At 42.2% G+C, this 15,108-nt stretch overlaps 1 protein-coding gene across 1 annotated transcript in view; it reads left to right on the forward strand.

Annotated features, from left to right (window-relative positions):
* SETBP1 (SET binding protein 1) overlaps nt 1–15,108 on the forward strand; it is a 381,353-nt gene that overhangs the window by 352,806 nt on the left and 13,439 nt on the right. The window contains 1 exon segment of the mRNA XM_052660539.1: nt 2,104–2,274. Coding sequence (XP_052516499.1) covers nt 2,104–2,274 — 171 coding nt within the window.

Raw genomic sequence — 15,108 nt, forward strand, 5'->3', positions numbered from 1 at the left:
ATGTCCAAACTCTATGAAATATGAAATCAAAAACCAAAAATGGTATTGTTATTTACAACTCCTCAAGTGGAAGCTTCAGAGGCTGGAGTGGAGAGTAGGAGGAAGGTAGTAGAAGGTAAATGAAAATGTCAGTATTTCTTCCTTAGGTGGTTACAGATGCCTTTTCCAGGTGTGATACAGGGCCTCTGTGTCCTCGGTGTGAAGCATGCTATTGGTATGTTGAGTCATGGGCAGATGTTGGAAGATGGCCAGTGCACCAAGATGACCCCTGAGTTTAGCATCTGGCTACTTGAAAACTTCCAGCTCTGACAATAAGAGTTGGATGAGTGTAGTCGGTTATCTCTTAATATCCCAGAAATGTGTTGACCTCTTCTATAAAATTAAGAAAATAGTAATCTCTACACTACATGCTCCACAGGGCTGCTGTTAAGGCCCAAGTGAGCAGATCTCACTGTGGAGGTAAGAGGACAGTCTGGGAGGGACAGTGTTACTCAAGTTGGTTGTATGGGTAAAAAGGTCAACAACTGCTATTTTTATTGTTGCTATTTGCCATTTCTTGTTGTTGCTATCAGTGGTCTGTAGCCGACAAATAAAGAAATTCTGAGTAGATGACCTTTTGACATGGATTCAGGTACCTCCAGTCTCTGAACTTATGCTTAGATGAGTTGGAGAGTGATTTTTTTTTTTTTTTTTTTTTTTTTTTTTGCAGTTAGGGATGTAGAAGTTCCCCAGAAATCCTTGGTCATGTCAGGTAGAACTGAGGCTTTGCTGGCTGGTTTTAGTTTGACCTGTGGAGCAAGTTATAATAGTGATAGGAGTTCAGTTCAGTTCAGTCGCTCAGTCGTGTCCAACTCTTTGTGACCCCATGAATTGCAGCACACCAGGCCTCCCTGTCCATCACCAACTCCCGGAGTTCACTCAAACTCACGTCCATCGCATCGGTGATGCCATCCAGCCATCTCATCCTCTGTCATCCCCTTCTCCTCCTGCCCTCAATCCCTCCCAGCATCAGAGTCTTTTCCAATGAGTCAATTCTTCACATGAGGTGGCCAAAGTAGTAATAATAGCAATAATCATAACAGGAAACACTTACATAGCATGGACTATGTGTCAGACATTGTTCTAAGCCCTTTGCTTTGATTGACTTATGGATGCTCCAAACCACCCCTGTGAGAGAATGTGGTTCTATCCCATCTGCACAGTTAAGGAAGCTTGAAGCTTGGAGAGGTTAAGCAACTTGCTCATGATCACGCAGCTGAAAAGTAAGAGGGCCTGGATTTGAGCCCAGGAAACAAGGGTCCAGAATAGTTCTTATAATGTGTCGTGTAGTAAATTTCCAGACCCATCCACAGGCACCTTATAAGAGCCTACCCAGGCTTTGCAGCATCATAAAGATGGGACTATTATGACCAGACACTCAAATGCCCCCAAGTATAACTCTCACTTGGTCTAATGACTATTTATACAAGAGTCCCCACAGGGCATCTTCTGCCTCCAGAAGACTGACTTCTTGCCTGAGTCATCTTCATTCCCCACCCATGACTTAGGAGACACTCTTCTAAGCACTGAGAATGCCTTTCCTTCAACCATGCTGCTCTGGGAAGCCTTTCCCCACTTCTTCCCACACTAACCCCTGCCTCCCAAGCACCTAGAATGAATAATATGCAGACCTGCCCACACTTGTTGCCCAGTTTTTCCTTTTCCTTTAGTCTTGTCTCCTCAGCTGACTGAGATGAGAAGCCTCGCTAGGATGGGGTGCATTTCTCCCCTCCATGCTGTGTATACCACAACCTCTGTAAAAAACAGGCTTCTTAACCCATGGAAGGTAAAGTGTACGTGATGGATAACTCCATTAGACCTGTGCCCTGACCCCTACTTCCAGGTAGCCCAACCGAATGTTGTCACCACTAACATCAGCCACAAAACCAAAACCAGTCATGCTTCTAATTCATTTTTTTTTCTTTAAACATTCTAAAATATTATTCTTGCAGCAAAAGATCAGATCATTTGATGATGTGACTTCGGGTCATCTTCAGATTTTATGTTGTCTGTCTTCCTGTTTCTTTAAAGTGACTGTAGGTTTTGGGGTCATTGTTTTTTTAGGGATACCAAGTCCCCACTTAAAAGTGGACCAAACAGCAACACATAGTAAGAACGAGGGCTCAGCGTCCACTGTGATGACCAGGAAGAAGCCAGCCGCGGTGGACAGTGTTGCGATCCCACCTGCCCCAGTGTTATCTCTCCTTGCTGCATCGGCAGCAACGTCGGATGCAGGTGAGCACTTCAGATGCTTTGGATTCACCCCAGGGAAAGTGGGCATGGTGAGGCCCTCTGGGAATGTGCTGCTGAATACAGGTAAGAGTTCTGTGCTCAGCCAACCTCCCACAGATGCTGAGCCCAGGCGCTGTTTCAGCACTGGATTTTTCTAGTGGGAGAAGGTCTAAGAAAGGAAAGAGATCATCTCAGAACCTGGAAGCAGAGGTCAATGACTAATAGTAACAGTATTAATCACTGAAGCCTTCGTAATTACTAGCCTCGGCATAAAGGACCTTATATGTATGTGTCATCTCATATAACTCATAAAAGAGCTTTCTGAAACAAATACGTGCATCTTCATTCCAGAAGAGGAAGCTAAGGGTAAGGAAACTTGCCCCAGGAACTTTTAGACTGTCAAGATTCCAACTCAGGTCCAAAACACAGGGTCGTGACCACTGCATTTCACTTCCTGTGCTCACCAGGGTTAGGAGACAATAATCAGCGCTTCCCTGAGGCTCGATTCATTCTACCTCATGAGGTCATGAATTCCTCAATAGCCACCTGGCTCCTCACTAGCAGTTTATAAAATACAAGCTCCTTACGCAAACATCCATTATGCTCTGCCTTTCATTACTTCACACATCATCTCCTGTATTAACCCCAGTGTGCCAGACTCACCCCTTCTGCCAGGAAGGAAGACCTTGCACTTGGCTTAACACCTTTCTTGAGGACAGCCTTACTCAATTCCTATTCACATCCTTCAGATCTTCAAGGCCCAGCAAGTAAGTCACACCTTCTCTGAATACCAATAGCATCCAGCATCTCTGTCGTGCATTTGGACTGCATAAGAAATGCTTCTGTTTAACTTTTCTCTCATGACAGAATTGTATGTTCCTTAAAGATAGAATCCATGATTTAGATTCTTCTGCCTTCATGGCACACAGAATGATGGCACATTCCATAAAATGTGTTAAATTGATATACTGATAAGTCTTAGGCATATTGCAGTATCTAGAAATGCCTATTATGATTAGAAGCCCAAGAAGACACTCATTATTGATATTCACTCTAAACCCATCTTCCTCCAGGCAAGAATACTGGAGTGGGTTACCATACCCTCCTCCAGAGGATCTTCCCAACCCAGGGATCAAACCCAGGTCTTCCGCATTGCAGGTGGATTATTTAACATCTGAGCCACCAGAAAAGCTCTCTAATTCAGCAGATTGCTTTAAATAGAGACCTCAATTTGTCTACATACCCACCTCTTTCACTGAGACCATTGGTAATTAGGAAAGGAGACCAACTTAAATAACAGAAAGAAGTATTTGGCATGATTTCCCATGTTGAGTCTCACAAAATATCAGTAGGTGTTTTGTGATAGATGTTTTCAAACTTAAATGAGTGTGAGGAATGCTACTCTGTACCTGCTTCCTTTCTGCAGGGTTTTCCTAAGCCTTTAGTTGACCAATGTGCACTGTGAAGTTCCAGGAGGATGAGTCACAGAATTTCACGATCTTACCTGACCACACAACCTCATTATTTCTGGGAATAGTTCTTAACATCTCTTGGAAATGGTAGTCTTCCCCACCACTTGGGAAATCTTGCTTTGAAGAAATGGGATCATCTCTCCAATATGATCAAGAATATTAGCATCTTTCACTTGTGAAATGAAAAGTTTTTGATGGAAATGCCAGGTAAAGGATGCCAGCTATGAGAACAGCTCTCCCTCTAGGAGGGAGAATCACAGAGGAAAGGGGAAGAAGCTGCCCCTGAGACTTGCAGCACCTTTGTGGAAGGGCATCTGTGGATAGAGAAGTGGGCACTGCTGCCATGCCTGAAACTCTAGGAATTCATTGCTTGGCTGCAGCAAAAGATTTGGGCCAGAGTCTGCGTGTGTGTGTGTGTATGCTAAGTTGCTTTAGTTGTGTCCCACTCTTTGCAACCCCATGGACTGTAGCCCCCTCCAGGCTCCTCTGCCCATGTGATTCTCCAGGCAAGAATACTGGAGTGGGTTGCCATGCTCCACTCCAGGGGATCTCTCCAACCCAGGGACTGAACCCATGTCTCTTACGTCTCCTGCATTGGCAGGGGTTTTCTTTAGCTCTAGTGCCACCTGGGAAGCCCAAAGTATGCATACCCATCCAGATAACTGCCTATTGAACTCTGTCAGTTAAGCTCTGGAGACCTCCCTTTATGGATTTAAAAATTAGCCTGTGTGCTTCCACCTTTGCTGGCCAAGAATAGATATTTCCCAGAGGCAAAAGACAGGTGATCCCGTTTTCCTTTCCTGAACTCTTTCCATGCTGAGTGAGAGAATGCATTCTTGGGATCCCAAGCTTCTACAGGCTCGCCTCCTCTATTTGCATTCAATAATTTACAAATATGCCAAACGGGCTTAGAAACAGGTGGATATTAAACTTTTAAACCCGTCTTTCTGGTAATAAGAGCTGAGCCAAAGCCGTCCTGTTTCAGGATACAGGAATAGGCTGTTTATTTTTGGCAGTGCTCAAAGGAGAGCTTCACGAGAATTTCACAGATTTGGTCCATTTCCGGGTCTTAGGCCCCTGAGCAGAACTTTAAGGGAAAAGAAGCTAAAGACCCACTGCAGGTGCTGGAGACCAGACCTTCCTGAGATTCCACTCCCCATAGACAAATGTCTTCCCATAAATCTAAGAGAGTTAGGGTTGCACAACCTGGGCTCATGCCCAATGCCCCATTTCACATGTGAAGACATTGATGATTCCAAGATTCAGAAATTTGCTTGAGGTCATGCAGTTGGGTTAGAATTCAAATTTCTTGATTTACTGCCTGATTTCTAGTGGAATCTCATTTCTGTCCTAGGTGCAACAGTAGCAGAGTCAGATTTCTTTCTCCCTAATTATGGACTTCTAATTTTTTTAGAGAACAGTGAGTGAAATTCATAATTGGATGTCCTAACCAAAGTCAAGCATACAGAAGGCAGTTAATAAATAGTTTCTGGGTTTGATTTCATCCCGTTGGGTGCTTGTACACTAATCATACATATTTCTGATGAGAAAACTCACTTTATTGTTTTCTTTAGAGTACCATCTTTCACTATAAATAAGGTAATTTAGAAATTACTTCTGGCTGTATACAGAAATCAACTTATTTTCCAATAGACCATCATTTCTATGGAATGATTTTGAAGACCCAGACAAGTACAGAGAAGGAAAAGGAAAGAAGAGTAAAATTAAGTTGCTTATAAAGTGTAATTAATTTAAGAAATCATTTATTGAGGTATTTTTTCGACCATGTTGCATGAGGTATCTTAGTTCCCCGACCAGAGATGGAACCCATCCCCCCTGCAGTGGAAGTACAGGGTCCTAACCACTGGACTGCCAGGGAATTCCCTATTGAGATTTTTAAAATGCTAAAATAATTCAATTAACTTGAAATTCCATTTACTTTAAGGTATCTAGTGCAGTCCCTGACACATAGTAGGTGCTGAATAAATAATCACTGAGTGAAATGAATGATTACAAGGCAATAGCTGTATACATATTTCAATACCAAACAACATGGGAGACATCTGAGAAAAACACGTTTGATATTGGAACTGCTTAACAAGCAAATGGGAAACATTTGACAGACATGTGGTAGGCTGTTGGTAAATACTTGCCAAATAATTTATCAGTCTATAGTCCTAATGGTATTTTTTTTAGACAGGTGGTCTTTGGTGAAAGAGAAAAAGGAACATTTTCCACTTCATCTTATAAACATGAAATGGAAGAAACGAATGTAGGTCAGAGGCTTAAAAATATGTCTTTTCTAGCTGGTACATGTGTGTATGTGTGTATTTTTATTTGTTTAAGGGAATTTTTTTTCTAGCTTCTCCAAGTCTGGTAGTTGTGCTGCTTATGAAGTTATTGATTTGGAGGAGGCAGAAGAGGAGCTGTAAGAGAAGGTGGCCAGGCTGAGAACAAGTCAGTCTGTGACCTTCTGGAAGGGAGGGAAGGCAGTGGGTGCCATTGGTGCTCAAACAGGTCAGCTTTCGTGATCAAACTGCTCAATAGCCATTGATCAGCTGCAGTCCCCTGGCGCAGCACCGAAGGTCTGGTTCAAGGCAGCACTGCTTCATTATTGTGAGTAATTAGGGCTAATGCAGTGAAAGCTTCAATAAAGTTTGTTCAAAATGATGTATAATTTGAAATAACTTCTATTGCCCTGTTCCAATAGTGATCAAATAACCGCACCAGATAATGTGCACCTGAATAAGTCAGCCTGATTTTTCTGACCTTCCGCACACTGAACTGATTTCTCAAGGAGATTATGGGATGTGTAGAGAGTACAGGATTTCACTACTGAAACCTGCCCCCACACTTTGTATTTAGGATGAGGCTATGTTATTAAGTAAATTACAAAGTTTGTAGGCACTTCATAAAACACCAAGAAAATAAATTTCTTTGGTTTCTACACCAAGAGTCTAGAGTAGTAGTGCTGGAGAAACAAGCAAATAGGCAGGCATTCCTTTCTTGTTCTCTCTCTCTCTCTCTCTCTCTCTCACACACACACACACACACACACATACACACACACACTGATAATCTCTCATCTTAAATTCAAATAGGAAAAAAGACATGTATCAAGGTTGCTGTCACCAAATCTCACCTGTTCAAATATAGTCTTGTTAGAGATGACAGAGGGGTAATGGAGGGAGCATAGCTCTTAGTTTATAGTTTGTATCTGTTTTGTATAAAGGCTAATAAACTATTCTCTCAAACTGCATGATATGTCTTATTTAGAACTATCAGAGTAAGTGAAAATATTTAAATTCCACAAGCCTATCAAATGTTTAGATATTTTGCTTCTAAAAGCAAAAGGATGAAATAATATCCAGGTGCAAATGCAAGAAGCAATGAACAGGAATTTCAGAATTGTAAAGTAATTGATTTGTTTTTTTGTCATATGGGGAATCATGATCTGAAGTTCCTGATCAAAATAACAGGTCAATTCAGCCAAAAGTCTTGTCCTTCAGAAGAAGCAAAATAGAGCAAATCTATGTGCAAGTTGATAGAATTTGGAACATCTAAGAGCCACAAACATATAAACCGAAGAAGTCACCATATTGTGAAATAAATTTCCCTAAGTCCAGATTAATCACTTGAAATATACAGGAGAAAAAGTTCAAAAGGATCTAAAGAAAATAAAGCTTTGTTTAAAAAACATACCACTCGAATTTTCTAAAGGGCTACCTACCCACTGATGTTGAAGTAGCTCAGAATGAGCTCAGTAGCTCAGTAGCAAACAGACTCTGTTTGCCTAGCAAGCTCTACTGAACACAAGTCCTAAAAGAGCCCCTTCCCTTTGGCTCTAAACCGGACATCCTAGAAAAGCTGAGTTCTTGCTATGGCCAAAGCTGTCCAACTCAATGGACACGAGTTTGAGCAAACTCCGGGAAATAGTGAAGGACAGGGAAGCCTGGCATGCTGCAGTCTGTGGGATCACAAAGAGTCGCACACAGCTTAGCAACTGAACAACATGGCTGTCAACATCCCCCCAAAGCATCAAATTCTCCAGAATCTGGCCCCTGCCTTCTGCTCCAGCCCCATTTGCCTGAAAATGTCAGCCAGCCCAAAACTCCTTTGGAATCCCCACTGTCAGAGTGTACTTTGCAAAAAACTAAAAACTCATGTCAAAGATTCATTCAGCTCTTTAATGAGGAAACCAACATGGTGATAAAACTGGTCCCAGAAAGAATTAGAAGTAGAAGAAAATGGCATTGCAGGAATGTAGGTGTTGGAGAAAGAATCCTCAGCAAGATTGCTCAGTGAATGTCCTAATGGGCAATAAAACCGTAACCTCTGGGCTTATATTTTCTACTGGAAAGAAATAATTTCCATATTTTCTGGGCAAAAGTCTACAAGTTAATATATTACCCTGCAGAATCTGAGCCTTTAATCAGCAGTGGATAGTGAATTCAATAAGGGTGCATTTCCCTGGATAATTAATAATCCTTGGGCAGGCCTGTGAAATGACACTAAGACTCCAAAAGGACATGCACCCTTCCATTTACCTTGTTTCTAAGTTTTGGCTCATTTTTCTTGACACAACTTGTGGGCTGTGCAACGCTCTAGCTGAACGCATGTGTTCTTGCTTCTGATTGCCTACGCTGGAAGCTCGGTACTGCACTAAAGCAGTGTTCACATCTGTGGACAGGGAAAAACATGGTACGCAGCATAAAGGATTATGGTGAGGAATAAATGAAGTAAGCCTTAAGCAAATCTTAGCAGAGTGCCTGACACATAGGAAGACTTCAGCAAATAAGTCTTATTGTCGCTGCTACCATTGTTGCTGTTAGAAACTGTTATGGCTGTTACCTGTTTTCCACCCTGGAATGTTCCTCTCTCCTTCACCCACTCCTCAAGCTGTTTGGATGTCGAATTCATGATTGTTCTTCAAGATTCATCAGAAGTGTCTTCAACTCTAAGAAGGCTTCCCTTATACCCACTTTGAGAATCACCCCATGTGAGACACCACATCTTCTGTGCCCCATGGGCCCCTACAAGCCTATTGATCATTGACCCCGACATTTAATGTGGTGTCTGTGTCCCATGCTGCACTGTCCACTGCCCTGTTGTCAGACCTTATTTGGCTTTTTTAAAACATTTTTAATTGGAGGATAATCTCTTTATGATATTGTGTTAATTTCTACCATACATCAACATGAATCAGCCATAGGTATACATGTGTCCCCTCCCTCTGAACCTTCCTCCTATCTCCCACCTCACCCCAACACATACATGTGAAATCTAGAAAGATGGGACTGATGAACCTATTTGTGGGGCAGCAGTGGAGACGCAGGCATAGTGAACAGACTTGTGACATAGTCGGGGAAGGCGAGGCGGGGACCAATGAACTGAGTGAGTGGCTTGGCAACATATACATTCCCAAATGTAAACCAATAGCCAGTGGGAATTTGCCATATGCTGCAGGGAGCCCAAACCCAGTACTCCTCATTCGACTTTGAAACCCCAGGATCTAGCTCTGATGTGGCCTGGGCAAATAACAGCTAATCATTAAATATTAGTCAAAATGAATTGGACAACTGTCTCCCGCACAAAACCATCTGGTGCACGAAAACACATACTCTAGCATATTTACTAGAGTTGAGAGGCATTGATTTGCTTTTATTTTCCATGTCAGCCCCAGAAACAGCAAATCATCCTGAGACTGTTCTGCAAAAGGAGCAACCTGAGACGGACCCCTGGGGCCTCTAGAATCTTCTGTTCAGTAGTAGCAGACCAGCTTCTGGCTAGTCCACCAGGATATCCTCCAGGGAAGATTGTTTTCAAGTTAACAAAAAATACCAGCCTAAATGGCATGGTATATTTGGTAAATGGGTATGTGCTTATTCAGAGGAGGAGGAACTTGTACACATAAATGTATTCCTTTACCCAGAAATTCTTTGGGGTTTTCAGGGTGAACTTCTCAGTGGAAAGCTGGAGATTACACTGGCCTATGCATACTTAATTATTTTATATATACCATTCTTGAATTCTGTCTGAAGTATTGATTTCCGGGGAGAAGGCAATGGCACCCCACTCCAGTACTCTTGCCTGGAAAATCCTGTGGATAGAGGAGCCTGGTAGACTGCAGTCCATGGGGTCGCTAAGAGTCGGATACGACTGAGCGACTTCCCTTTCACTTTTCACTTTCATGCATTGGAGAAGGAAATGGCAACCCACTCCAGTGTTCTTGCCTGGAGAATCCCAGGGACAGGGGAGCCTGGTGGGCTGCCGTCTATGGGGTCACACAGAGTCAGACACGACTGAAGTGACTTACCAGCAGCAGCATTGATTTCCAGAGCGCAGCAACCATTTCCTATTTAAGATTTGTTCCATTCAATGAGTATTGAGTAACCCATGAATTTCCAAAATCTTGGGCTAAATGGGATGAAAACAAGAGAAAAAAAAAATCCAGGAACACTGCTATTAAGCAACATTTAATCATATTTGGGTGTCAAGAACCTGGTGCAGTGCTGGGTTACATAGTAGATACTCAGTAAACATGCCTGGACTGCATTTAACTAATTTTGCTCTCTCCAGAGCTGAAATTTTAGGAAAGACAGAGGGTTTAATGTTAGATTGGAAAGTGCTATGCCTGTGAGAAATTTAACTCAGTTTATCTTTTCCGAATGCTCTGTACAGATTACACTCCCAACCACCTCTTGCCACAATCAGACCCCCTTAAAAACAGAATAATGATAATAATACATTTTATCATCTTCCTGGTGATAGTATCATTCACACCTTCATCGAAGCCCAGTGGGAGGTTTGGCTGTGAGGCATCACACACCGGGGGAGTCAGGTGCGATCATTGTAATAATGATCCCACGCTCAGAAATGCGGGAAAGAAAACCTCCCACACGTGAAGTGATTTCTATTAAGATACTCATTTTATATCAAATATTCAAACTCCTCTTTATAAATAGGAAAGAATGAAAGGACAGTCTTCCAGGGCAGATTTTATGTGGCCGAGAACAAAAGGGCACAAATATTTTACGATCAGTTTTGAGATGAAAGTGACACGCCTGCCTTATTCATTGGCTCTTTCCATTTCCAGAAGTCTAATTAGATTGTTAGTTTAATGATGGTGAGATAATTTAGTGGCAACTGAAAGCAATTGTGTTAATGAGAAGGGGGACAGTGCTTTTGGTTTCCTGTAATTAATGGAGAGTTTTTGAAAAACTTCTTGGTTCCAGTGAAGTTGGCATACTGAGCCCAGCTGTGAAGGGGGACAGGGTCTTTCCTGCTTATTGCTGCGGAAATGGCCTCAGGCAGTGTGGAAGAACTGTGTAATGACTGTCATTAAGAATGATCTTTAGTGGTCCAGGCAGACTGTAAGTCAGTCTAAGAGACTGAAGAAAGAGGTTTAGAGAGAATAAACAGGTGTGACAAAGAAAAAGAGACAGACAAACAGAGAGAGAGGTGTAGCTCACCCGCAGCCCACTTCACTCTACCTTTGAGAGTCATTGTGATAATCCCAGAGCACCTCCCAGGGGGATTCCTTCTCCTACTCATACTGGAATTGACAAGGCTGGTTTAGAATAGACTAGAAGGGATCTCTGCAAACCCCTTCATGTTGCAGCTGAGGAAATTGAGCCCAGAGAGGTGAACTAAATTACGAATATTACCTGCTAGAAATTAGGAACCCTGGACTCTTTCTGGCTACCACACAGATGTAAAGTTAAAGCTGGATTTGAAATTCAAGGCCCAGTGTTATTGCATAGCCTGCGGTACTGAATGTCCTTAGGTGAGTAACAGTCTAAGACCTCTGAGTCTCAGTTTCATCATCAGTGAGATGGGGAAAATAATTTCTGCTTTTTAGGCAGTGGTGAGAAAGAAATGAAATCGCAGATAAAAACACCAATCACATACTCAAAACAATATATTACTGCCTTATGACCCCTTTCATGTCAAAAATGAAGTCATGTCATGCTCTGATTTAATCGTGTAAGTCATAATTTAGTCCTGTTATGACTCAGATCATAACACCCATTAACTATCTTTAGAAGTTTTATCCTCACTGCCTGCATGTGTCCTCAGTTGCTTCAGTCATGTCTGACTCTGGACTGCAGCCCACCAGGCTCCTTTGTCCATGGGGATTCTCTAGGCAAGAATACTGGAGTGGGTTGTCATGCCCTCCTGCAGGGGATCTTCACAACATGGGGATTGAACCTGAGTCTCTTATGTCTCTTGAATTGGCCGGTGGGTTCTTTACCACTAGCACCACCTGGGAAGCCCCTTTATTCTCACTACCTCCTCCAAATACTCTTACTTCATGCCACCTGTTAAGGGCTTCATATTAAGCTCATCTTACTGAAACTTCTAGAAGGTTTTGTTACAAATTGTCAAATATTTTTTAAGTACCTGCCACAATGATACATACAAGTGAACCCTGGCCCTTACCCTAGGGAAACGTTCACACTATTTGGGAAGACCTGACTCTAAAACATGAAATGGCCAAATAATATTTTTAAATTAATAGATTGAATAACAGTCTTGGATACTAACAGAGCTATCATTTAGCAACGAATAAATCATTAGTTTCCAGCTGAATGGCACTAAGGGAGTTTGGAGGACACTGAGATAATCTGGGGAGAGAAGAGTTGAGATGGCCCTCAAAGGATGGATCAAATTAAATAAGTAGACAGAAGCAGAAAAGATAGGTTTACAGCATCTCTAAGACAGAAGTGTATGTGGAAATAATGACAGATAAGGCTGGAAGAAAGGTTTGGGGTCAGAACCTGTAGTCCCTGAAATTCTAGACTGAGTCATGGTGATTCTTCTGAAGGACAATGATAGCAAAATAAAGTCATGGGCCAATAGCTGTCTGCAGTTGTATTTCAATTGACCTACACAGGTTTATACATTTTTTTAAAAAGTTAATTTGTAGATTTTCAACATCAGGTTTACATAATAATAAGAGTTCTGGCTTTTTGGAAACCAGATTATCTGATAAATTTGGATTCAGATTCCTACCTGACAACAATGATTGATACCGAATAACATTTGTCCCATTGGATGGGCCATATTCTCATTATTTTCCCATGTCCTCCTCTATTTACCCCCACCTTCTTTCATAATCCTGGTCAACCTCACTCATTATATTGGCTGTCTGGCTCCCTATACAGAACCCTTAAAGGCATGTGACCTTGAGACAGCAACAGGATCAAAGCAATGTGAAGAAGACTAGTCTAGCAGAAGTAGAACAGGTGGTCTACTTGTTCTACTTGTGATCTAGAACGCAGTAATGCCTGTGTTATTTAACGATGAAATTTGGGGACTGGAAAAGGCCTTTGAAGTTGGGAACACCAGGGAAACCCAGGATTTCTCCTGGTCCAGTTCCTTGTCTTCCTTGCTTTCTTAGTAAGGAAATATGGTATGAAACTCACTTTCAAATAGGGCAGCCCTTGCTTGAATCCATGAATCTATGACTTATGTGTCCTTTGGAGCAATTATTTAATCTTTTAGGTCTCAGTTTTCATCTGTGTACAATAGAGATAGTGTGATGTCTTCACTTGGTTGTGATCACAATTAAATGAGGAAATATGTGGAATACTGCAGATTACACCGTCAGTTCAGTTCAGTTCAGTCACTCAGTTGTGTCTGACTCTTTGTGACCCCATGAATCGCAGCACGCCAGGCCTCCCTGTCCATCACCAACTCCCGGAGTTCACTCAAACTCATGTCTATCAAGTCGGTGATGCCATCCAGCCATCTCATCCTCTGTCGTCCCCTTCTCCTCCTGCCCCCAATCCCTCCCAGTCTTTTCCAATGAGTCAACTCTTCACATATAGAGATTTACCAGATAGAAAAATGTCAATCAGAATAATTGAACTCTAGAGTTGGTGATGCCATCCAGCCATCTCATCCTCTGTCGTCCGCTTCTCCTCCTGCCCCCACTGCCTTCCAGCATCAGAGTCTTTTCCAATGAGTCAACTCTTTGCATGAGGTGGCCAAAGCACTGGAGTTTCAGCTTTAGCATCATTCCTTCCAAAGAACACCCAGGGCTGATCTCCTTTAGAATGGACTGGTGGGATCTCCTTGCAGTCCAAGGGACTCTCAAGAGTCTTCTCCAACACCACAGTTCAAAAGCATCAATTCTTCGGCTCTCAGCTTTCTTCACAGTCCAATTCTCACATCCATACACGACTACTGGAAAAACCATAGCCTTGACTAGACAGACCTTTGTTGGCAAAGTAACGTCTCTGCTTTTCAATTTGCTGTCTAGGTTGGTCATAACTTTCCTTCCAAAGAGTAAGTGTCTTTTAATTTCATGGCTGCAGTCACCATCTGCAGTGATTTTGGAGCCCAAAAAAATAAAGTCTGACACTGTTCCCACTGTTTCCCCATCTATTTCCCATGAAGTGATGGGACCAGATGCCATGATCTTCGTTTTCTGAATGTTGAGCTTTAAGCCAACTTTTTCACTCTTCTCTTTCACTTTCATCAAGACGCTTTTTAGTTCCTTTTCACTTTCTGCCAGAAGGGTGGTGTCATCTGCATATCTGAGGTTATTGATATTTCTTCTGGCAGTCTTGATTCCAGCTTGTGCTTCTTCCAGCCCAGCATTCTCATGATGTATTCTGCATATAAGTTAAATAAGCAGGGTGACAATATACAGCCTTGATGCACTCCTTTTCCTATTTGGAACCAGTCTGTTGTTCCATGTCCAGTTCTAACTGTTGCTTCCTGACCTGCATATAGGTTTCTCAAGAGGCAGGTCAGGGGGTCTGGTATTCCCATCTCTTTCAGAATTTTCCAGTTTATTGTGATCCACACAGTCAAAGGATTTGGCATAGTCAATAACGCAAAAATAGATGTTTTTCTGGAACTCTCTTGCTTTTTCCATGATCCAGCCAATGTTGGCAATTTGATGTCTGGTTCCTCTGCCTTTTCTAAAAGCAGCCTGAACATCTGGAAGTTCACAGTTCACGTATTGCTTAAGCCTGGCTTGGAGAATTTTGAGCATTACTTTACTAGCATGTGAGATGAGTGCAATTGTGCGGTAGTTTGAGCATTCATTGGCATTGCCTTTCTTAGGGATTGGAATGAAAACTGACCTTTTCCAGTCCTGTGACCACTGCTGAGTTTTCCAAATTTGCTGGCATATTGAGTGCAGCACTTTCACAGCATCATCTTTCAGGATTTGAAATAGCTCAACTGGAATTCCATCACCTCCACTAGCTTTGTTCATAGTGATCCTTTCTAAGGCCCACTTGGCTTCACATTCCAGACTGCACTGTAGGTTCTCCAAAAATGTTAGTTTCTCCCCCTTTCCTATAGTTTCATATGAGAGCAGAGATGATACAGTCCACTTACCTTTTAT

This window comes from Budorcas taxicolor, chromosome 22 (genome assembly GCF_023091745.1).
Source record: "Budorcas taxicolor isolate Tak-1 chromosome 22, Takin1.1, whole genome shotgun sequence".
NCBI lineage: Eukaryota > Metazoa > Chordata > Mammalia > Artiodactyla > Bovidae > Budorcas > Budorcas taxicolor.